The sequence below is a fragment of the Stegodyphus dumicola genome, chromosome 4, assembly GCF_044657685.1.
Source record: "Stegodyphus dumicola isolate Sdum_Otavi_A_Nest chromosome 4, ASM4465768v1".
Taxonomy (NCBI): domain Eukaryota; kingdom Metazoa; phylum Arthropoda; class Arachnida; order Araneae; family Eresidae; genus Stegodyphus; species Stegodyphus dumicola.
This window is the reverse complement of record NC_140771.1, coordinates 25,153,843-25,178,816: the sequence shown is the minus strand read 5'-3', so window position 1 is coordinate 25,178,816 and position 24,974 is coordinate 25,153,843. Positions and strand designations below refer to the sequence as shown.

General features: G+C 34.5%; 1 protein-coding gene across 2 annotated transcripts in view; it reads left to right on the top strand.

Moving 5' to 3' along the window:
- The window catches only part of LOC118195993 (integrin alpha-PS1-like), a 227,786-nt gene that overhangs the window by 163,910 nt on the left and 38,902 nt on the right, over nucleotides 1–24,974 (top strand). For both annotated transcript variants that reach the window (XM_035367351.2, XM_035367371.2), the window contains exons 3-7: nucleotides 8,467–8,546; nucleotides 13,453–13,635; nucleotides 14,094–14,247; nucleotides 17,097–17,301; nucleotides 18,905–18,989. In XM_035367351.2, coding sequence (XP_035223242.1) covers nucleotides 8,467–8,546; nucleotides 13,453–13,635; nucleotides 14,094–14,247; nucleotides 17,097–17,301; nucleotides 18,905–18,989 — 707 coding nt within the window. The remainder of the gene's footprint in view (nucleotides 1–8,466; nucleotides 8,547–13,452; nucleotides 13,636–14,093; nucleotides 14,248–17,096; nucleotides 17,302–18,904; nucleotides 18,990–24,974) is intronic.

The following is a 24,974-nucleotide window of genomic DNA, read 5'->3' as shown; positions in this document are numbered from 1 at the left end:
GGTTTTATGCAAAGCACTCGAGGGTTATTTGCGTCAGAGAAGGGGATGCCTCAGTAAAGGACTCTCTAAGGGAGACTGGCACATATCCACATTACACATTGGAAAACCACGAAAATGCTCATGCAAGCAGCCTCTTCGTGGGAATTCATCTTCTCTCGTCTTGATGAATCCTCTTCGTCTTGATGGAACTACCTGTTAGACAAAAAAAAAAAAAAAAAGACTCACGATGTTAAAATCCAATGCTGTGCCAAGAAAAGAAATACACTCTTAGACACAAAAAAAAAAAAAAAAAAAAAAAAAAAAAGGACGTGCCGAGAAGATATAAAGCAAATTGGACACGAATTGATGTGCATACAGGTTTCGATGGAAAATGCAAAATTTTACATTTTGGCTGCCAATGAATGAACGGTTGTTGCTACAGCGCATCTGATCTGCACAACTGGCACAATATTTAAGAGGAGAAATTATGATTCCAGGTCATAAATTCTTCACGAATTTCATTCCGTGTACTCAGGTAGACAGTAACTATGCCTCCCATACAGGTGCGCGAACGATATGCGCAGATTTCAGAATTTGAGAGAGGTCGTGTGGTTGGGCTCAAAGAAGCCGGTTGGTCTTATTGGCTAATGGCTCGACATTTGAGCAGGAGCGATGTTGCTATTAGAGGATGTTGGCAGGAATGGGTGAACGATGGCCACGCACAGCGTCAAGAAGGAAGCGGTAGGCCTAGGGAAACGACAGAACGTGAATGATCATTTAATTTTACCGGTTCCACAGTCTACTGTCTGTACTACCGGGTGTGAACCCTTAAATGCCTCCGTATTTGCCGGGAGTTGGTCATCAGACTGAAAATGCCCACAAAGAGCTTAAGAGGAAACGTTTCACCGCTGCCTCGTCCCACACTTATGGGCGACAGATCAAAAATAAGTGCTCTCGCTCCTCACGGCTGAACGGGTTGACGGGGGACACCCCTTCCCGCGAACCGAGATCACCATGAGGTGTGGTACTTTAAGCCTGGCCGCTCACAGAACATGAAGACCGAGCAATCCTCAGAGCGGCCCTCACAGCCCCAGATGCATCATTTCATCGATTGTACGTGCAACTAGTGCTTCAGTGATCGCAAGGACCATTCATAGATGGCTCACAGAAAAAGGGCTGAGGTCACGGCGCTTTTTGCACCGACTACCATTGACCTTTGTACAACGTCAAGCCCGTTTGCTGTGGTGTCGGGCTCATTCGCCCTGGAATGTCACTGACTGGAGTAGAATAGTCTTCAGTGATGAGTCTTGCCTTGAACTCAGCCCCGATGACCAGCGAAGGTGAGTCTGGAGATGCCCCGGACAGCGGTACTGACTGACTGTCTTCCAACCTGACTGTCTGTTAGATACGAACCTGACTGTCTTCCGGCAGACAGGCCGACAACCAGGAGTGATGGTCTGGGGTACCATTTCATTTCATAGTAGGACCCCTTTGGTTGTCATGCATTGCAACATTACAGCACAGCGGTACGTCGACGAAATTCTAAGGCCCGTCGTGTTGCCCTTAATGTCACACCACTCTGGGCTTACATTTCAGCAAGATAATGCCCACCCCTCACCGCACATGTTTCTACTGCTTGCCGAACATTACCTTGGCCAGCAAGGTCGCCGGATCTCTCTCCTATTGAGCACATTTGGAGCATTATGGGCAGGGCCATGCAACCAGCTCGGGATCTTGATGATCTAACACACCAGTTGGACAGAATTTGGCACGATATCCCTCAGGAGGACATCCGCAACCTCTGTCAATCGATGCCAAGCCGAATAACTGCTTGCATAAGGGCCAGAGGTGGACAAATGCGTTACTGACTTTTACACTTTCTGAAGCTCTATCACTTCAATAAATCATCCAATTTTTCTCAAACTGTAATCATTTGTTTTTCTGTACATGTACATCACTTCTACCGATTTTCGTCCCTTTCGGATAACTTCTTCTTGGTGCGTCGTTTTTTTCCCCCCTTTCTAAGAGTGTACTAATATTGAGTGACTTTTACTGCTCTGCCATTGGTGGTGAGTCCATAATCCTAGAAGTTTAAGTTTATAGTTGCAAGGTTATATGCTTCATTGCCAGAACGTTACTGTTGTTTGTGACAGACCTTTGGTACGTGGCTTATTTTCTTATGGACTATGAACCCGTTTCTGTTAGAAAGTCCTCCACAAAGACATTCCTCTCTTTAAGCAAATAACCTTTGTGTGCTTTGCTCTATTCAAGTAATGTATCCAAATGGTATTTACATTAGGGGTTTAAACACGTCAGTATGCAGTTGTGATATTACTTGAGACTTGAAAACAGAAATTCATTTAATAAGTAGAAAGAGGGGGAAGAAGGTGCATTAATTGATTAATGCCATTTCAGAATCTAATATATTCAAAAGAGGTTTTATCCATATCACATTGGGTTACACTGGTTTTTTGCACATAACCAAAAAGCAGGGATTAACCGCCGTCGACACTTCACCATCATGCTGCTTTGCCTTTGGACCAGTTCCCTGTCGGGCCAATTCGCCTTCAAAGCTTATTTTTTATGCCTACATTATATCTATTTTGTTTACCTATTGTACATCTCTGGCTGACTTAAATTTTAAAAGAAGAAAGATTTTGTAAGTAAATTATTAAAATAATAAGTTCAGTAATGATATGAGGTATTTCGTTAAATGAAATCAATAGCTAAAGGCATTTATAATTAAGATGAAATATAATTATAAAAATAATATACAATAATGAAATAAAGCATTATTTTAAAATTAAACGTAATGTAACGCTCATAATAAAAAGGGAGTTTCCAAAAGAAGTTGACCATTTTTAAGGTAATTAAGGGGTATTGTGTTTGTATAATTAACAAAATTGAATTTTGTTTTTGACTTTATATTAAAACTCCATTTTTTGCAAGAATTTTAAAACAAATTGCATGCAAAAATTTGCTGTACAGCTAATGGTAAAAAAACTTTCTAAACTTTTGCCATTTAAAGAATCAGATCTTAATTGGGGATTGTAAATTTGAAACGCTTGCAAATTCCATTTATCTGACATCGATGTTTTACAAAAAACATGATATCCTACCTGAAATAAAGAAACATATTGCTGCCGCTGATAAAGCTTTTTATGGATTGAAGCATTTATTTAGATTTGGCATTTTATATGGAAGGACAAAGCTATTACTCAACAAGACCCTAATCCGTCCTGTTCTGACTTCCCTTTTGGAGACCTGGCCTATGATGTAGAGGACATGGAGGAGACCTGGACTATGACCTTGGAGACCTTTTTATCTGGAAAGACAAAGCTGTTACTCAACAAAAACCCTAATCCGTCCTGTTCTGACTTACCTTTCGGAGACCTGGACAATGACCGTGGAAGACGAAGGGATCTTGAGTTCTTTTGAAATTCAGGAAAATAGTTACTGACGTAGAATACGCAGCATCAAATTATACCAAATGTTTAAAGAGTCAAATGTTGTTCATTACATAAAATTAAGCTGCCTCTATTAGGCTGGGCATGTTATCCATATAAACGACAGTATACTAAAAGAAATGTTTTCGGACAGACCATGCAACTCAAGAAGAAGGGGAAGACCTAGACTTAATGCTGATGGATAGATGCTGTAGAGGAGAATTATTTAATCCTTAAAATTAAGAGTTGGAGGTGTTTGGCTGCTGGAAATGTCTAGTTCAGAAGGCCTTGGCTCACCTTGGGCTGCCGTGCCCTGGATGATGATGATGATGATATCAAACATATATGCTTCATAAAATTACGCATGCCATAACATTTAACTTGTTAATATATCTGTCTGCATATTTATCACTTTTAAGAGAGTAATGTGCTAACAAGATTCTGAGGTCATTCTATTTTTAATGAAAATTTAAGAAAAATGTGAATTTCCCGCTTGCATGAGTGATTTCTCTGAACTTGTTGATTAAAATTTCAAGACATCTTGATGAATCGTGTAAACACTGTATCTGCATAATCTTAGGAACTGCAATATAACAGAATATGTTCGAAGTTTAACCTGTAATTATGAATTGTGATAATTTTGTTGCATTTGATATTGGTATAATTTTCTACGAATTCTGTGCAATTTCTTTATATCCTATAGTTGTAAACTAGTAACTAGTAATTATAAGCAAACTTTATTCTGTACTGTATTTCTACTTGGTGGCGAAATGGCCCATTGGAGAATCAGCTACCGACGGATTGCGCTATCTTCAAAATGGCGATGGCCGAAAGTTCTAAATTAACCAAAGTATGCCATAATGTGTCAAACATATGGTAAATTTAATGCAAATAGTAATAAAAACAATAGGAAAATATATACATTATTTGATGAACATCTTTGATTGATAAAATCTGAACCCATTAAAAACATTCAGCATCCAAAACCAAGTCAAGGATGAATACGAAATAAGTACATAAAATGAAATTTAAATGTATGTATATGAGTAAACTTAAAATCAGGACTGTGCCCATACTGTGAAAGAATTTTTTCATAATCAGCGTAAATATGGTTGTATATAAACCAATTTAAACTAAATGATAAAACTTGGCATGTCTTGTTAAGTGTAAACCATTCACATGAAAATCTTACCAGTTAGTTTTGTTAAACTTGTAAAATTACAGTACTCTAAATTTAGATAATTAAACCAAAGACAATTAATTAAAATGTAGTCGTTGGATAATGGAAAATTTGGATAAACTGTTCAGGAATATTCATACATGTGTCTTGAGCACAGTTTACCAGATTTTCTTGGCAGCTTGAAAGTTAGACAGGCTCAACACGCCATTGCAGGTGTCTCAGACTCAGCAGGCCTTTTGAGTTCTACAGAATGTTAGCAGAGGATCGTTATTTAACGCTTAACTGCTTTAAGGCGTTCTTGGTATTAGTAATGGTTCGTAGTTAAGGATAAATAACAGTGAATGGCTAAGCCATACTGTTCTTGCTAAATATGTTTATTACATGACGGAAATCTTGGCCTTCATCTTTCTGAAGTAGGACTACTATATTTCTAGAAATCATTGTTAAAGGATGGTGTTAACAAATTATCAACACAGAGATAGCATACTGTAAAACACAGATACTATTATATTAAAATGATGATGTTATGTTCCATCTACAAATAAGTCAAGATTCAGCATATAGCCATATGTGAACGGTAATTCTCATGTAACAAGAAGAGGGAAACCACAATGTTATATACTTTGAATAAATATGGTTTTGTTGGATGGAAGAATTGGGGTTTTAAAAGTCATAGGTTTCGTGATTGTGTGTCTTTTGCATAGTGTGTTTCAGTTCATTGATGATAGTAAATGCAAAGAAATGATTAGGCATTTTATCCTACTTTATATTGTTGCTAAAGTTCTTTTATTCTTAGAGGCAATGATGTGTATCCACCAGGGGACCAACTATTCCAGATATGCGAAAAGTTGATATTCTAGATATGCGAAAAGTTGGTTTCATGAAATTGAATAAGCTTGAGACTTCATGAGAAAGGAAACTGCTGTCGTTCTTGCACAAGGAATATAATCCTCAGAGTTAAACAAGATATTACAAGAGCTCGTGTAGTCTGTATAAGGGTATATTTTATTGATACCACACAAATAAAGACTGCGAAAAAATATTATGAAATCAGATTTTCTTTGGTTACAACACAGCTGGTCGGCTTGGATCTTACGGGACATGTTATCAGAATGAAGCCAAATTTCATGTACAATTCTTTTGAACATATTTGTCCATCAATCTGGGAGTCAGTTCCACTTGGTTGTAAATCTATAATGCTGTTCTTATTAGCAAGTTCTAAAGCATCCCAACAGAGGCATGGCTAAGGTTTTCAGCGCCCGGGGATACCTAAGGATTTTATGCCCCTTTCTGTGTTCCCAGAATGGAAAGCACTTCATTCTGATACGTGTATCATCAATTTGGTACCAGATGGATGCTGCGCCCGGGGACAGATGTCTTCCCTTGCCCCACCCTAGCTACGCCACTGCATCCCAAATTATTTTACTGACAATAAGGCAAGGACAATTGGCCGGCTAAGCAAAGTGTGGAACATTAGTTTCATGAACCTGTTCTGAATACGTCTGGTGCTATATATCAGTGCTCCGCAACCGGTGTGCCGCGGCACACCGGTGTGCCATGAGTAGGATATAGGTGTGCCGCAATCAAATACATGTATTTGACATTTTGCAATTTTTTATCATGTATTTAATACACAGTGACAATTTTTTTCCTTAATAATGTCTATTTTAAATGTTTTTATATATTTCACTGTTGTGTGGTTGTGTGTGTGATTGTAAGTGTGTCAGCATTTGAATTTTTTCGGCACTTCCTTGATAACTCGGAACTCTTTGGTGTGCCACGAAATTCCAGAAAGTTTTTTTGTACGTCGCAAGTGAGAAAAGGTTGCGGAGCACTGCTATATATGGTACTGTTGTCATCTTGGTTAGATGACAATAGGTTTGATGTAGAGCTGGATTAACCATTATGAAAGAATGTGCTTAGGACATCAAGGATAGGAGGCATAAAAAAGTTCATGGAACGTATGGAAAAAGAGCACCACAAAAATATTTTCATTGCTGATTTTACCTTGGAATGTATGCTTCCCGTAAATCAAAACCGAGAGGAAAGAAATTGGAAAAAAGCAAGTATTGTAATGTAAATGTGTTACGGAAAGGCACGAAAATCTTTTAAGCGCCATAGGCCCTCAAAAATCTTAACCCAGCTCTGGTTTGATGATAAATAAATAAGTCCAATAAAAAACGATGTAGTCTTCTAGAAAGAGGACCTTTATTTGAATGTTGACCTGCGCTGATGGTTCAGTTGCAGTTGCCGAAATACACTCCCAAAACATCACACTTTCACCCTCCAATTGCACCGATTTTGGACATAGTCTGATATATTTTCTTTTTTCAGTCTCGTGGTGATGCGGCAGCACACATTTTTGGAATAAAAGTAAAATTGTGATTTGTCTAACTATACGACACGTCGCCAACTATCCACAGTCAGTCGTTGATGTGCGTTAGCCCATTTTGGGCTGATGTGATTCAAGGACGTCTGCAGTGTATACAGCTGAATAATTCTGTGCTGAATAACTCATGGTGTAGAGTATGCTTTGAAACAGAAGGACCTGGCCCAGCATTAGCCTGTGTTAATCATTGGTCCCTGTTCTGGAATCGATTAGCAGTAGCCGTGTTCCTCACATATTGACGATCCCTCAGCGTTAATCGCTTTTTAACCAGCATTGCATGTTCTGGAATTATTTATCTGAGACAAATAGCGTCGCATATACAATGTAGATCATGGCACACGCAAGAAATCCATAATTGCTGCAACTTTGTGGCGGTAGTTTTCGGCTAAGCACTAGAGTTCCTTTTACCAATCTGTGATCAAAGCTATAGCTAAGGTTTTCAGGAATGAAGATTTTGTGCCTCCTCCTGTTTTCCAAGAATAAAAATTATCAGCTTTAAAATTTTGTAACATCAGTTTGGTGCCGCCTGGATGCTGTGCCTATGGACAGATGTTCTCCCGTCGACCCCCCAGCACGCCACTGTCAGTGATGTTTCGTTTGCACCCCATTTACAACTTTATGAACAAACAGTGCACACATATCAAGGTTTTATACACATTCGAGATTAAGAACTTCCACCTTATTCCTTTTTATATGCACTAGGTGCGTGGCAGAAACTTCCCCTTAAAATGTAGGCATGCGTTATATGCTGATTTCATAATACTTTGTGTAAGATGTTTATATGAAAGCTCTAACAGTTCTTAAGACTATATTTTAAATTAAAAATACTTAAAATGTTTTTGTGTCTTTATGGATTCTTAATATTAAATATCTTTAAAACATGCTTCTGTAAAGTTGTAGAATTTATGAAAGTTTAACTAAATATTTAACTTTTAATATATTTTATTGTATTTCATATCAATAAAAAGAGAAGTATGTCTTGAAATCGTTTTCATACTTCACATGTTCTTAGAAAAAATTCCGAGGTTATATATTGGTTTATATATATATATATCATTATCCTGTAGCCCACCAGCGGCCGAGCGGTAAAGTCGCTGAACACTGGTAGTTCGGTCCGAGGTTCGAATCCCGCGAACGGGCTGGCTGCATGGGCGTTTTCGTGGTTTTCCCCATGTGTAACGTGTATACGAGCCAGTTTCCCTTAGAAAGTCCTCCACGAAGGCATCCCTCCTCTTAGGCAGATAGCCCTCGAGGCTTTGCCATAATCACACACACACACACACACACATTATCCTGTAATTTTGTTGAGCAGTATATGTAACTAAATACACTTTCTTTAACAGAAATTAAGAAATCTATTTAGAGATATTTTCAAAACTTATAAATGTGTAAAGATTAACAGGTTTCGATTATATGAGATAACATGTATACAGTAAATTGAAACAGTTATTCATAATTGATTATTATTTTAGCTCCTGAAGATGATGTGATCAAAGATGACCAATGGCTCGGGGTCACAGTCAAAAGTCAAGGACCTGGAGGGTATGTTTTGGTATGTAGATATCATTTTTAGCTGTTACATAGTAGTGAATTCTTTATTATTTCAAATGCTGGTAGTATCCCCTCCTCAGAGCTTGATTATCCATTAAGCAAAATAAAACGTGCTTAAGGCATCAAGAAAAGAGTCTGTACAGAAGGGAGGGAAGATCATTAGGAATTGGGCACCACAGAAAATTTCCATTGCCGGTTTTACCACGGAATGGTTCACCTAAACCAAAGCAGAGAAAGAAGAAATGAGTGATAGCAGTAAATGTATGTGGGGTCTCCAAAATCTTTTAATCATGCCATTTCAGGGCATCTGAAAGTCTTAATTCGACCATACCTCTCCTCATCATTTATCATTCAGGAAATTAGACTAAGTTTTTAAATGTTATTTGCACAATCTGTTATATATTTGATGGCGCAGAGTTGACTGACACATTTTGTATTTGAATATTGTGTCAATGCAATAGTTTGTTGTGGTTGTCAAACATATGAAACAACAGAGGAAACTTGTCTTTTAGATATCCCTCAAGCTTACTATCCTTGTTTTCTTTGCAATGTACAATCTAGCTCATACATAAGTGAATATAGGTCTAAGCATTAAGAGCCTAGGTGGTAATTGAACCCTTTTATTTTAATTTTTAATAATGATTATTGAAGGTGCCTGGCTGGCTACTTCCATGAGTGTTTACCAAGAATTCATGGATTCTTGGTAAGCGGATGTAAAACACAGACAATCTGTGTAATGTAAATATTTGAAAATAAGCGAGATTTGGATAAGACATTGCAGTTTGAAAGAAAACATTGCATTAATGATTGGTGACACTTACGAATTGTATGCAAAGTTCAAAAGTGCCCAGCAATTAAGTATTTTATGCTATGTAATGTTTTATTTTTATGCAAAAACAGTTTGTGTTTCAGCTGTTAATTTTTAGAGCAAAGAATAAAACACACATTTTGTTACTAAATTTTGCTCTCAGGTATGAAACCTATTATATAAATACAAAACATAACCTGTGATTCAGTTTCTGAAATAGTTTATGAGGTAGATTGAAGTATCCCACAGACTATATAGTGAGAATTCTTAATGCAAGATTAAAGTTTCCATCCTCATGTTCAGAGATTAAATTAATGTTTTGGATGAATTTTCAAAATTACTGCAGATCTCTGGAAACTGAACCTTTTAAAAGATGTTTGATTTAAAAAAAAAAAAAAAATCAAATGCAGTTTTTAAAGATTAAACCTTTTAAAAATTGTTTTTCATTTTTAAAATTACTTACCTCCAAGCATCAATTTTCGGCCTTAAAATTCTTAAATTTCCCAAATTGCTAAGAATAAGTATTATTTTATAGATTATAATTGAAAAATGACTCTCTCATTTTTTTATCTTGACTACCCCCACTTCAGTATACATTCAGCCTGACATCAGATCCATCAGGTGCTACCAAAATTTTTCATGTGTATTGAATTAGAAGGCCATCTTTCTGTGTGGAATTATGTGCCGTAACCCTTGGAAGGTTAAATATTGAAAGTTAAAAATCTACTTCCTGAGGACCAGGGTAACCATTTAGAAGATAAGAATAAAACCTTTCCAATATACTGCTGAAAATCAGTTCAGTGATTTCTTACAGTATGGATTGAGCCATTTAAAGAATTTTCTTTTTTCAAATGAATAAAACTTGAAATCTTCTCACATAAAAATTTAATTATACATCAGTTATATGAAAGGTAAAAGAATTCACCCTGATTTGAGCAAGTGTTTAAACTAACTCAGAAATTTAAAAAAAAAAAAAAAAAAAAAATCATAGCTACGTACAAAAACAAAGAAATTTAGTCAGCACCAAAATGTAAAAAATTCTGTAAAGTTTTGGAGAAAAAAATGTCTGATCTTCAGAAAGTGTACAGTAAAATGTTATTCTGAGCTTCTTGCCATTTGTTGAGTTAAACTTTGTTTATAAATTATAGAATCTTCCATTCTCACTGTCTCTCTAGCTTAAACATCCTGACATTTTAAATCAAACCACATCAATAGAGAAATAATCATGTTCTATTTAAATGAAGTTCACATTATTAAAAACTGGATGACTGAAATTTGTTTAATCATTGAAATTCAAGTCTAAACACCCATTTTATTTGTTTGTGGCAAAGGAATTTCTCTCAGTATGCGAATTAACATGTGTAAGATGTTGCTTAGAGTTTGATGAGGTCAAATTGACATGAGCCCTCATTTTTTACATTTCAAGCGATGGGTGCCATATTATGGTGTCGGTTTCATTTCAAGTAAGATGATTGTACTAATCAGTGGCGTAGCGAGCATAACTGGTGCCCGGGGCAAAATACCTTTTTGCCGCCCCCCCCCAAAAAAACCCACTTACAGTAATGTATAGTATAGTATAGAATATATTCGTAATAAGAAAATAAAGCAGAGAATAATAAAATGCTGAATCTGCCATAAAATACTCTAAAATATATTAAGAATAGTCACTACGTAACTACACTAGCATTGGATTCGGAAATGTATCTGAGTTGGTTATCAGATTTATTTTACATATTTTTGTAATTGCTTTTAAAAAGTACAATTTTTAAACAATTAAAAGTTTAATATATATTATAGATAAGTAGTTATATTTATTAATAATAATACAGTATTATAATATTACTATGTATACATTTTTCTTGCCTTGGATGAAGCAAATTTATCAATTACTTCATCAAAGTCGATCCTTTCAAATTTTTCTGTTTCCACACTTTTAAAAATGCTAGACTTGGGGGGAATGCTAGATGACTTAAAGAATCTTATCCCATCATTGATTGTAAATATGTCAAAATTTATTTTAATTTGCTGAACGAACATTCATAGCTAGCATTTGATAATGAAATAGTAAGGAGTATTTGAAGTGCGATTCTTAGGTTTGGAAAAACATTTTATCCATAGATCTGTAATGGAGTTTTAGGTTCCGTTTCTTTTCTACTGCTGAGTAACATCTTGCAGTCACATTCACTGCTGATGGCCCATCAGCGGCTGAGCAGTAAAGTCACTGAACACTGGTAGTTCGGTCCGAGGTTCGAATTCCGTGAACGGGCTGGCTGCATGGGTTTTTTCATGGTTTTTCCCATGTGTAACGTATATACGAGCCAGTTTCCCTTAGAAAGTCCTCCACGAAGGCATCCCTTCCCTTAGGCAGATAGCCCTCATGTGCTTTGCCATAATTAAATACACCAACACCATTCACTGCTGAAAACAATTAGGGTATGAAATAAGCATATAATCGACAACCTTTTCAACAAAAGGAAATAGAAGAGATTACATAGGAAAAATTAAAACGGTTACAAAGTTGGAAATAAGCAAATTTAGTCTGTGACATTGAAAATTATGCGTTTTAGATAAAGAGGCACCTGCAGCATTCCTTTTGTAGTAGGAGATTAAAATCAATTGACACGCATTGAACGCTAGGTAGCAGTGAATATAGATAGAAGTCTGAACAAGATGAGTTGAATCGGTTGCCATGAAGGCCATCAGTCATTTACAGAAGAGTTAAATGCAATCAATCCATTGTAGTGGAAGTGTTAGGAGTTTCTCAAAATGTCATTTCCAGTGTATGGAATCAGTTTCTGGGAACTGGATATGTTTGAGAAATTCGAGACAAGGCTGTGTTATCGTTTTAAAATAAAAAGCGGGAGCTATACGTGCATTTTGTTGGAAAAAAAATAATAAATAAAAATATGTCTCTTAGAGAAATAAAGTGGTCAGAAAGAACGTTTTGTATGTAGAGATATTTGGTTGATGTACTGCAAACATTTTATTACACATTTCATCAGACAGATCAGGAAAATAAATAACTAATTACATTGCAATAATTATTAATTTTGAATATATTTTTCAGAAATTGATCAAAATAAAAACTGAAATTTTTCAGAAAATCTTGTTTGGAGACCATTTGGCACCCCTTTGCGAGTGGCACTCGGGGCATCAGACACCCCTTGCCCCCTCCCTTTCTACGCCACTGGTACTAATACTTGTGCCTAGAACATTTATACTGTTACGAAACGTACAGGCATGGTGAGATGGCTTCCCCGCAAATCAGTTTTTGGCAAAGGAGGGCAAAGTTGCCATATTTGGCGAGAAATCGCCCATTTGGCAACAAAATTGGCAATATGCCATGGGCGGTTGGAGAACATTCTGGAACGAATTCTTACCAGTTTAGCCCAAAATGTTCCCGAACACAAGCCGAAAGCTATATAAACCCTGCTGGTCCGCAGTCAGTCAGTGTGCCTCTTCGAGAGGGCGAATGTGTGTGCCTCGTCTAGCGAGCTGATAGTCAGTCATTGAGTGAGTGTCTCGAAGTCTAGTGCCGAGTTGGTCGTCGACTGCATCGCGAATTAGTGCATCATCGAGTTTTGTCTTAGACTGTGCTGAGTCAAGAGCTATATTCTTGTGTATCGTCGAGTGCATCACGTGGAGAGTCTCTAGAGTACGTGGAGTTCCGAGAACGACCAAACAGAGTCGGAAGCTGTACTCTGCTTTGCAGTGAAGCTATCTTCACCATTATTGCCTGACAGTGTGAAGGCTGTGTCACTGATTGCTCCAGCGTGTTTATAGTAGATTTTCGACGACTGTAAAAAGTGTTATTGGAGCTGTCCTGATTAATATTGGCTAAATAAAGTGTGTTTCGATACTTCATCAAGTGTCGTCGTTATTCACTCCAAATCTAAGAACCCCGTACGAACGTGAAGGAAGAAAATAATGTAACAACTGGTGTCAGAAGCAGAAGAGAAAAAAATGCAACAGTAGTTTTTACTTTCCTCTTACCATTAATGATATTATTACAGGCATTAAAATGTTCATGTAAAAGAAATTTTTTTAAATAAAATTAGTGATTTAAAAACATTATTATAACAACTTTGAAAATTTACAGGCATGTGCTCATCGCTATATCAAGAGAGGTCCCGATTATCAATGGGGTTTAGGTATCTGCTATTCTTTAAGTCAGACGCTGGACATCCACCGAGAATGGGAACCTTGTCTCAATCGTCCAGTAGCCAAAGCACACGAACAGTTTGGGTACTGCCAAGCAGGCACAAGTGCAGACATATCAGAAGTATGCATAACATGTAATTATACTCTTACTTCACCATTAGTATACTTGCAGACATTTCATATTTGCTAATTTTACTGATATTTAATCTATTGTTTACTTTATTCCTTTACTTTTTTAACATACAAATTTATTAATAATTAAAAATTTACTCTAGCATTACATATTAATGGTTGTTAAAATTCTTTAAATATCTTTAATTCTTGGTGTAAAACAAAGAGCATTTATAAAACAGAAATTTGCTATATTTTTCTAATCTTGATGAACTTGGTAAATGTTAGAAAAGTTATTCATTTTTTATGTGTTTCCTTATGTTCCTGTTGTATGTTTCTATGAGCTGGTAAGGATTGTATGTATTTTTTATTTTAAAGCATAGTTTTTTTAATTATGATTATCATTATTTGTTAGCTTTTTCATTAAAATATGCCAATGCCTACTTTTCATTATATTCTCATTAAAAGGATCACAAGCTTGTGATTGGATCTCCGGGGCCATTTACATGGAGGGGAACAGTGTTTGTCAACAGTGTGAAATTTGGTATCCGAGATGACAAGAACTGGTACTATGGTCCATTGCTTGATGATGAAGCTCCAGTGGAAAAATACAGTTATTTAGGTATTTTATGGTGATGTTTATTTAATTTATTGCTGTTAGTAATAGCAAGTGAGAAATACTTTTAACAAATACATTATTAATATGAAGTTAAATTCCTTTTCAAAATATAAACTATAAATTCTTTTAAAAAGTAATACAAATTTTCATAACCTGTAGGTTAAAATTAAGTATCTTCAGTTTCGATATATTTTTGCGTTAAGCTGTAACTAAAATTTTTTTTTTTTTTAAATGCTATCAAATAAGCAAATGCTTTTATGTTTGAGACTTTAATCCCATACTTTTGATGTCATACAGTTTTGAACAGAATTTTCTAATTATTTTTTCAGCATATTTATTTAAGATACAACTAAATAAAAAAGAAACATGGATGATGCTATGGAATAAATTTTTCATAATCATAAAATCATATACAGTCAAAAGTCATTAATTCGGACACCCATAATCCAGAATGATCTATAATCCGGACCTCAAAGCTAAAAACTTTCTGCGCATGCGCCACGTTGACACATGCGCATAGGCGTTTACGCGTGCGCGTAAGACCTCTTACAACTGCGCATTTGCGTGTGCGCAAGCACAGAATACATTTTCGCGTGCCCGTTTTATGTATTACGAACGGTATAAGCTAAAATTATCTAATTATCTATTTCAGTTAATGTTGATGATTGCGTTGTTCCTTAATTTTCGAATTGGATCCGGCTTATTATTTTTTTGCAGACTGTAAGAGCAATACTATAAAAGTAAACTTGAACTTTCGATTATGTGAAATAGAATTTCCGAATCTGGAGCTCCCAAAGGATCGTACAAAACGAAAGTATGTTTCGATGTCCATCAAACAAAAAGTGGAATTGCTGCAAAAAATGGATAAAGATATGAAGAATGTGACAGAAAATTTCGATTGACAAGTTAGTCGGTATTCTCGGCACAGCAATTAACAGGACTTGAACAGCGGAACTTTGTAACTGAACAAAAAATTATGTCTGTTTATATAATTAAAGAGAAAGTATTATCACATAAAACGAAGCAACTTAAATAACTTACATTGAAAGAAATGTTTAATAAAGTAAACAAATAAATATGAAGCTTTTTTTTTGTAAATTTTGATACCCTTTAGATCATGATTGTTCTTTATTTCATAAATTACGGTTTCATATTTTTAATTTTAGAATTTTTGCATGCCATCTTACGCGATTTAAACTGATGATCTATAACCCGGAAAAATCGATAATCCGGAGTCGCCGAAGTCCCGATGAGTCCGGATTAACGACTTTTGACTGTACAACTTATTGATAAAAAATATTTAGATGTGTATTGGGGAGTAGTGCTGAAGTCACTTTGTAATATTTAAACATGTGTTATCTATTTTCGAAGATAAGCCTAGACTTAAGATTTTGCTGCAGAAATTCAGCCAAAATTGAAAACCCATGTGTAAGCCAAATAAAAATAAAATTAAAAAAAGAAAAGAGGAGGCCAGAAAGTACTTTTCTGATCATTCAAAAGATGTTGCTCAAAGATTAGCAGTGCTATGGAAGGAAATGAAAATGATGTTAATTGTGAAATGGAAGACGGTGACATTCACCTCAAGGTAACAGTAGCAGAGAGTCTTCAAGGAATTGCTAGAAAATTCTGAATCGCATACCAATAACAGAGAAATGTGACTGAGAAGAACTTTATATATACTATATATTAGGATTTAGTGAAGTAAAATTAATGGTTTTTTTTTCAATTATGTAGCCTCTAATATTTTTTTTTATGATTGAATAATTGGTAACTCATTTTGAGATCGTATATAAGCCTTCAATGTTTAGTAACAACAATTTTGTTAAAAATTCTTGGTTTAAATCATGAAAATGTATAATCTGATTCAAGTTATTATTATTTGTTACAAATGGAAACAAAAGTTATAGTTTCAAAAGGATATGACAAAGAGATGTTTTATATATAAATCATTTTGCCTTCAGTATGAAAGCATGCCAAGAAACAATATGTTTGCATATATAGGAACAAATTTCATTTGGAATGTTATTAAATTGATTGTCGATCACTCCATCCATTTTTGAAATATCATTGACGTAGATTTATTTTTACCTTAACATATTTCCAAAGGAAAAAAATCTGCTGGACTCAGGGAAGCTGGCCAATCATGCGGTTAATATCATCTCCCAATACATGATGAGTATTGGGAGATAATCATTGAGTACAATCCCAATTGGGAGGTGATCAATGAGTACAATCCCAATTCCCAATTCATGATGATCAATGAGTTATATCCATACTTCTGAAATTCATTGATATTTAATTTTAATGCTTTCCATGCTCATTGGTAAATCAGCTGTTCTTTGTATGGATTTTTTTATATGAATGTATTTTCCAGCTTGTTTTGTAGTTACATTGCTTAAACATGATATAACTGGTATATATCACTGAATATTGATGGCATTATTTCTATATTTGGAAAATAAAGTATACAAATGCCCCACCAGTGACCAAGTGTTTAAGACTGTTGAATGCTGTCAGTGTTGGGTTTGAACACAGGCAAACAGATTGGCTACATGTTTTTTTTTTTTCCCCTGATATTTTTACATGTGTAGTCTTAATACAAACCAGTTTTCCTTAGAAAGCCCCAAATTTCGTCATGAGTCCTGCCATGATTTTAGATTAAATGCATAAACTGCTTATATGCCTACTGTACCCTGATTATCAGTAACGGTCATGAGTTTTGCCATATTCAAATAGCCATACCCAAACTATATTTTAAAATTTAATTTATTTTATTATGTATTTTGTTTTTGTTATTGTGAAAATTATTGATTATCAAGTACAGTATCTTAAAATTATGTGTATGTTTTAAGGTATGGCTGTAACGTCTGGAAAATTTTTCGGAAATGAAACAAGTTTCGTTGGAGGAGCTCCACGTGGCAATGGCACAGGGCAGGTTGTTTTTTTCAAGAAAAATAAAATGGAGACTACATTCTTAGTTGAGCTTGTGTTAAATGGAGAACAGTTTGCATCATCCTATGGTTTCTCTTTGGCATCATTAGACATCAACAGTGATGGGTAATTTCTAGTTTACTTCCTTTGGTGCTTTAAATTGTTTTCTGGAATTTAAAGCCTCAAAGGAAAAATTTTTAATTCATTTTTTTTCTGTCAATATTGCTAGTATTTTACTTTGAGTTATTTCAAACGTTGTACAGATTTCACATTGAGTGATTGAAATTGTACTGACATTGTAATGATATAAAAAAATTATCTGGGAAAAAAATTAATTATAAAAAAAAAAAAAAAAAAGACATCACTGTTAAGTGTAAAATTCTCCTTCCTTAAAGTACAAAATTACCACAAAAAAAAAAAAAAAAAAAAAAAAAAACACCCTTCAGTTTGGCTCAAACTTGAAAATTTTTGTTTGTTTGTTTGTTTTGAAGGTGACTGACATAGATTCCTCTTCTTCAAAGAATCCCCCACCCCAAAGAAACAAGGCAGTCTCTCTTCTTCAAAGAAGAACACTGTATTACTTGAAGGATAAGAATCTGTGACAAACGACTCAGAATCAATAAGAATTCTATATAAAATCTGTGCCAATATAATATGTCCCCTTTTTTTTTGCCTAGTTTTACAATATTATTAAATAAATTAACTTTGAATAGTGTTAAATTAAAGATATACTGTAAATGCATATACTAAATGAATTTACTTCCCTCAATATCAAATATAAGTTACAGGAATTAGTTTGTTGTCTCATTTAATACCAATTTACTGCATGCTTTACTTTATTTGGAGCTGATTCCCTGCTTTATGCCAGTTTCTACATATTTTACTTGTTGCATGCCAGTTATTTATATTTTTCTTATTTTATGCTAATTATTCCATATTTTTACTTTGTCACTTCACTGTGTTTTTCAACCTCAGACATGACAAATAGTATCCCCTTTAAAAAATGGAGACACACTGTGAAAATTACATAAAACAGCAGCAAGTTAATGAAGTTAAAATTGCAAGAAATATCCATAATAATAAAACATAGAAAATTGCATAGAACAGCAATTATGTTATAAATGCGAGGAACATCTAAAAAAAATGAGAGAGAGAGATAATTGCACAAATTCATGAAAAGCCATTATTATAATTGCATAGGAATAGTTGATAAATTACTTTTCCACCCATGTGCCATGTATATAACGACCTCTTTTAAGTTTAAAAAACATCAGAGAATTGCATATGCTTAGTGATTTTTCTCTGGGTTGGTTAATCACAAAGCACTGCTAATTTTTTATAAGCTTTTGGATTTTAATTCAGGGGGGGAGTTGTTCTGAATTCTTAAGGTTTTATTTTTTTATAAAATATTTTTTTAATCAAATAAATTCTATTTGTGAAACATAATAACAACAACCTTTAAATGGTTTCCTTCTGTTGCTGCTGCTAATTTTTTAATTTTATTTTTTTGCTAGTTTAACATGATTTTGAACACAGAGACAATCTACTTCAAGTTCAAATTTATTTAATTAGTTTTGTGTTTGGAAATGCATCACTTATTCTCATTGAGTATTCAGTTTTCATGTGTTTTTCATTTAATATCATGCATAGAATTTTGATATGTGTGTTGTTATTATGTGAAAACTTAAAATAATAAAATTAGAATTAGTATTATATTTTTTCCTTACAGGTATATTGATCTTGTTGTGGGTTCTCCATTTTATTATTCTAAGGGCATTGGTGGTGCTGTATACATTTATATGAATTCAGAAGAAGTAAGTTATGTTTCCAGTATTTTGCATGTCAGGCTTATTAACAGGCATGGCTAAATTGCAGCTTGTGTGCCACCTTCGCCGCAATGATAGGACCATTCACAGGAGTACCCTCTTTTCGAACTTGAGCTAACCACTCTGTCAATGCCGTGTCTAGCTCATTAAAGGTAGAACCCTTCATAGTTTTTTGCGTTTTCATTGCGGAAGCACTGTCTGACATTGATGCAAAGTTCACCAATTTGTCTTTTTGCTTTAGAATGTCATGCACTGTTGTTTCCGCGATTCCGCAATCCAATTCCATCTGCTGCCTTGTAGCGCTGTTTGCTACTTTAGAAATTAATTCTAGTTTTTGCGCAATTATCAACACAAACTTCTTTCATTTTCCTGACATTTTAAATTGATAACGAAAAATGTAAAGATTTAAAAAAGGTGAATCAGAGGCCGATGATAATTAAGTAGAGGCTTTATTAAAATGATGGAATTTCACGCACATGGCATAGCACGTTTCTACATATCACACCATGACCAAGAACACTACAACTGTTGCCAGATCAACCTAAGCAAAAGTATAAAACAGTTAAGGTTAAAATACATGACATTAAATCAGAAGCGGGGAGTACGTGTGATTATTCTCAACACCCTCCCTTAATCACATATTATTTTACATTTATCTCTTAAATAACATAATCTTGGTTTAGGCAAGCATTTTGTAAACAAATCAGCTAACTGATTTTCACTAGAAACATATACAAGATTTATATCATAGAATTTTGCAATATCCCTAATATACTTTAATTAAATGTCCAAATGTTTTAGTCTAGCACAATTACTTTCATTTAGCATTGCTTTAATTACAGACTGATTATCCTCATAAACTGAAACTTTAATATTGTTGACTCCTAAAATTTCTTTAGATACATTATAAAATACAATTAAGTCTTGAATAGCTTTTGCTAAAGCCAAAATTTCTGCCTCAGTAGAGGACAGAGCAATAGATGTTTGCTTTTTAACAGACCAAGTTACAGGACAATCATTAAAGAAAATAATGTACCCTGAAGTAGATTTTCTATCATTTGTATCTGACCCCCAATCAGCATCAACATAAACATTTATCATAATATCAATACTATTAGATTTACAAAATAATAATTTCAGTTCAGATGCCCCTTTTAAATATCGAAGAATTTGCTTCAGACCAGCCCAAGCACTGTTAGTGGGTTGTTCTTGTATCTGACTCAGACGGTTCACAGAAAACAGAATATCAGGACCAGTTGTCATAGATAGGTACAGCAAAGCACCTACAAGTTCACGATAAGGGCCATGAAATCTTTCACCATTCACAAAATTTGATAAAGTTGACTTAGACACTAGAGGAGTATCAGATGGCTTACAATCTAAGATTCTAAATCTATTTAATAATTTTTCAACATAAGACTTTTGGCCTAAAGTAAGTTTGTCCTGTGAATATTTAAAACTTATTCCTAGAAATTCATTTGCAACTTCAGCCTTGGACATCTCAAATTCATTTCTAAGTAATTCAATCACAATTGTTACCTCTGAATCATTAGAAAAAGCAATTAGCAAGTCATCCACATACAGCACAATAAATATTTCACTCTGTTTAGTTCTTCTCACAAAAGTACATGCTTCACAGTTAAGTTGTCGGAAGTTTAACAGAATTATAAAATCAGTAAATCTCTTGAACCACTGCCTCGGTGCTTGCTTAAGTCCATAAAGACTCTTACGAAGCTTGCACACATGACCACTGTTGTCACTGTAGCCCATTGGTTGTTCCATGTAGATTGTTTCTTGAAGATCACCATTCAGAAATGCAGTCTTTACATCTAATGCATAGATTTCAAGATTCTTTTGAACAATGATAGCCAGCACAAGTCGAAGTGATGATGTACTAATTACAGGAGCATAGGTCTCAAAGTAATCAATACCTGGCTTCTGTTCAAAGCCACGAGCAACCAATCTAGCTTTGTAAACATTGTTTCGTTTGATGTGCAACACCCATTTACAGGATATTGGCTTTTCATCCTTCCTTCATTCAAGTTGACTAACTCCCACACTTTATTTTTATTAAGAGAAGCTATTTCCTCATCCATGGCTTTCCTCCATAGGACTTGCTCTTCTTTTGGCAATGATGTTGTATCCTCATATGTTACTGTATCAAGAGTTGCCACATTAGCTTCATACACAAAGTAATCATTCAACTTTACAGGTAATTTTATATTTCTTCTTTGCCTAGTAATTTCTTCATGACTTTCTTCAAGATTTCTGGATTCTACATTACTTGAATCATATACTACTTCATCTTTAGCAGGATCTTTACTTTCTATGAAAAAAATCATCTTGAACTGAGATACATTTCCTTTTCTCTTCATTGAACAATACATTTTGAGAAACCACAACATGATTTGTGACTGGGTCCAGTAAACGATAACCCATGGTAGAGTATCCAATAAAAATCATCTTTTTTGATTTTGGATCCAATTTCTTTCTTAAGTTATCAGGAACTCTCATGTATGCATCAGATCCAAACACCTTAATAATATTCAAATCAGGCGGCTTCCCATATTTGAGCTCATAAGGTACATTTTCAACAGTCTGATTTGGAATTCTATTCTTAAGATATGCAGCTGTCTGTACAGCATAGCCCCAGAAGGATTTAGAAAGCTTTGCTTCACATATTAGAGCTCGGGCATATTATCACATATTAGAGCTTCACATATTAGAGCCTTTGCATAACAAAGTCCAGTGTAAGCATTTCATTTGGCTGGTTCTCAATTGTTGATTTAATAATGTCGTACTCAGTAGGTAGCGACGTTAACAAATAAATAATCACATCCATATCTTTGACTTCAGCACCCGAGAGCCGCAGTTCATTTACGATCGCCAACAGTTCGTTAATATGTGACTGCATACTGCAATCTCGGCGTTTCTTCAGTGTCGATAATTTCTTTCATACTAATATTTGACTAACTGCACTCTGACTGGTATTTATTCTTTAAACTGCTCCAAATTTCACATGCAGAAGATTCACTCGAGAAGGTCGCCAATATGGCATCATCTAGAAGGGTTAGAAGCCTTTTTTGCATCTTTGATTTCAGGAACTTTCGTTTCATCCGCTTCAACGTCTAAATATTTATCAAGTTCTTTGGCCGCAAACACAGCTTCAATACGGCGCTTAAACAGAGAAAAGTTTTTACCGTTAAATGGCTCAACACAATACTTTGTGTTCTCATCACGTGCTGCCATTTCAAATTTCACTTAACGCGTGATTCTGTTCCAAACAAATAAGTTCCGCAAAACAAATATAAATGCTTCGCCTCTAGCATGTTCAATGTCAGAACCACGCTCTGCTGTAAAGATTTAAAAAGGTGAATCAGAAGCCGATGATAATTAAGTAGAGGCTTTATTAAATGATGGAATTTCACACACATGGCATAGCACGTTTCTACATATCACACCATGACCAAGAACAGTACAACTGTTGCCAGATCAACCTAAGCAAAAGTATAAAACAGTTACGGTTAAAATACATGGCATTAAATCAGAAACACGGGGAGTACGTGTGATTATTCTCAACAGAAAATCAAAACGCACAAGCACTGAACATAATAAAAGATAAGAAATTTACTCCGACCGGTTCGCAAACACTATCAGGCTTAAACTAACAATATCGAGTGGGAGGAAGTGGACGTGTCAGTAAGATTAAGATGAGAGACCTCCAGGGTGAGTAAGAATACACGTACTCATCAGAGGGGAAGGTTCCGAGAAGGCCGTGGGGAAGGTTCCGAGAAGGCCGAGGAGAAGGTTCCGAGAAGGCCTGGGATATTTTTGCCATAAATAAGCATGATGTTAGCAAATTTAACATTTCACTCAGTTTTGTGAACATTTTTATTTTCTTTGCTTTATTCTTTAATATATATATATATATATATATTGTTCAGCAGGCGCGGATAATCGGGAGTCTACTGTATTTGGTTTGATTTCTTTCATTGTATTGGTTCTCATGTTAATTGTATAGGAAAAACTAATGTTAATTCTTTATATGAAATCCTGAAAAAGTTTATAACTTATTTCTCAAGTAGCATACAGAGACCTAATGTCTGTTAAAAGGTGCTCTGCAAAGTACATATTACCTTAGCCTTGTGAACTTTAGCATAGAACATGTTGGTTATCATTAGTGAAGAAGTATTCATTGCATATTTATTTAAATATATTCATACATTTAATCAAAAATGTAATAATGAATAATTATATGAAGTATAGTGAAAAGTGTTAAGTAGTTTATAGAGAGCCAGTTCAAGTAATTTTAGTGTCCTTGTTGGGAGATGTTGACCCTCTAATAGGATCCTCTCTGAAATCGCATTTTCAGTAGCAGGTTCTGTTAATTTAATCACTAATCATGATATTTCAGAAACAAAAATTATGTGCATGTGTTCATAAATACACTATACACACTAATCCGCATCTAAAATTTGTATAAGAGAAAGACTACATATTGTATATTTGTTGTGATCAGTCTAATTTGATAACACTGGACACACAAGAAGGCTTATTATCTGCCAAAGAATGTAATTTAATCATTTTTATTAATATTATTTGAGAAATTCTGCATTGAAATACGAATATTAAATGAAAAAATAGTTAAACAGAAAAGTAAAAGTTGAAAGATGTAATCTGATTTTTAAATTTCTTCTAAAAAATAAAACAGTGTTATCATCAATTATTTTGTGACTGGTAAAAAAAAATAAAAGGAATTCTGAGTTTAGCATATGTAGAGAACTGAAAAATTTTAACAATCCCAAACTTTCTGCCACTGTTCCAGAAAAAAGCAGTTAAGCATTAACATATTCCAGACCAGAAGAATGAACAGCAATTGACAATAGTTATTGGCCCTGCAAGCAATTGCCATCAGCCAAGCACAAGCAGTACAAGACATTGTGCCACTGAGTGCAATCTTAGCAGGTTTTACGTTCTCCTGCCTGATTCCTCAAAAACTTTTACAGCTCAGTACCTCTTGTAAATTCTAAATATTTTAACGCTCTGTTTTCTAAATTTTAAAAATGTTGCTGCTTCTACATTCTGTCATCCAGTGCATTCACATTGGTTGCATTAGCTCTGATGCTACCCCTGCATCTGTGGTGCCATGGCCTTGGTGACTAACAGCTTTGGCTTCAGAAATTTAAAGTAGAAAAATCCTGTTTCAATGTGAAATGGAAAGTTTTTGTGTTAATATTTATGCATGCTTGTTATTATAGTGATCCTCTGCCATCTGTCTTTATTTCACAAAGCCACACACATTCTGACTGGTTATTAGTACCATGTGGATCTGAGTTAAATATTCAAAAATTTCTATAATGTGAAAAATTTTTAGAGTCCTTTAAAAGCTGCATGGCTTCAATACTGGTCCTGAGCACATAAACAGATAGATGTGTACTTAATTTCGCAGAAAATAGCCTGATTTAGGAAATTGTTAAAAAAAAATAGTCTCCTCTATTATTATGTAATGAGTTGGGTATTTATTTTTTATGTTGATTGCTATATTGCTAAATTGATTGTTTGTTCTTGATGTGGATATGTTTTATTTAAAATATGTCTACATCAAAAATGTTGTAGTGAAATGGATCAAGATATTTTCTGCAGGAATTAAAAAAAAAATTGTTGCCCATTGAAGCTCAAATAAACAGATATTTAAAAAAAGAGAATTAAAGTTTTGTGAAGGATTGCATAATATTGAAATATGAGGTACTAATTAATAATTTTTCTTTCTAAACTTGAAGCAGTATTATGAGTGTTGAAATTTTAGGATTTTGCAGTGCTACTTTTCGGATTTTCTTAAATGGACTAAAGTTTAAATTTTAGGAGACAAAACTGCTGAATAATCAGTCTTAATAATGTAAATTATGCAAAATAATGCTGTTTAGAAAATCAAAATTTTTTATGAAGTTTAAATATTGAATTACATATTTCAAA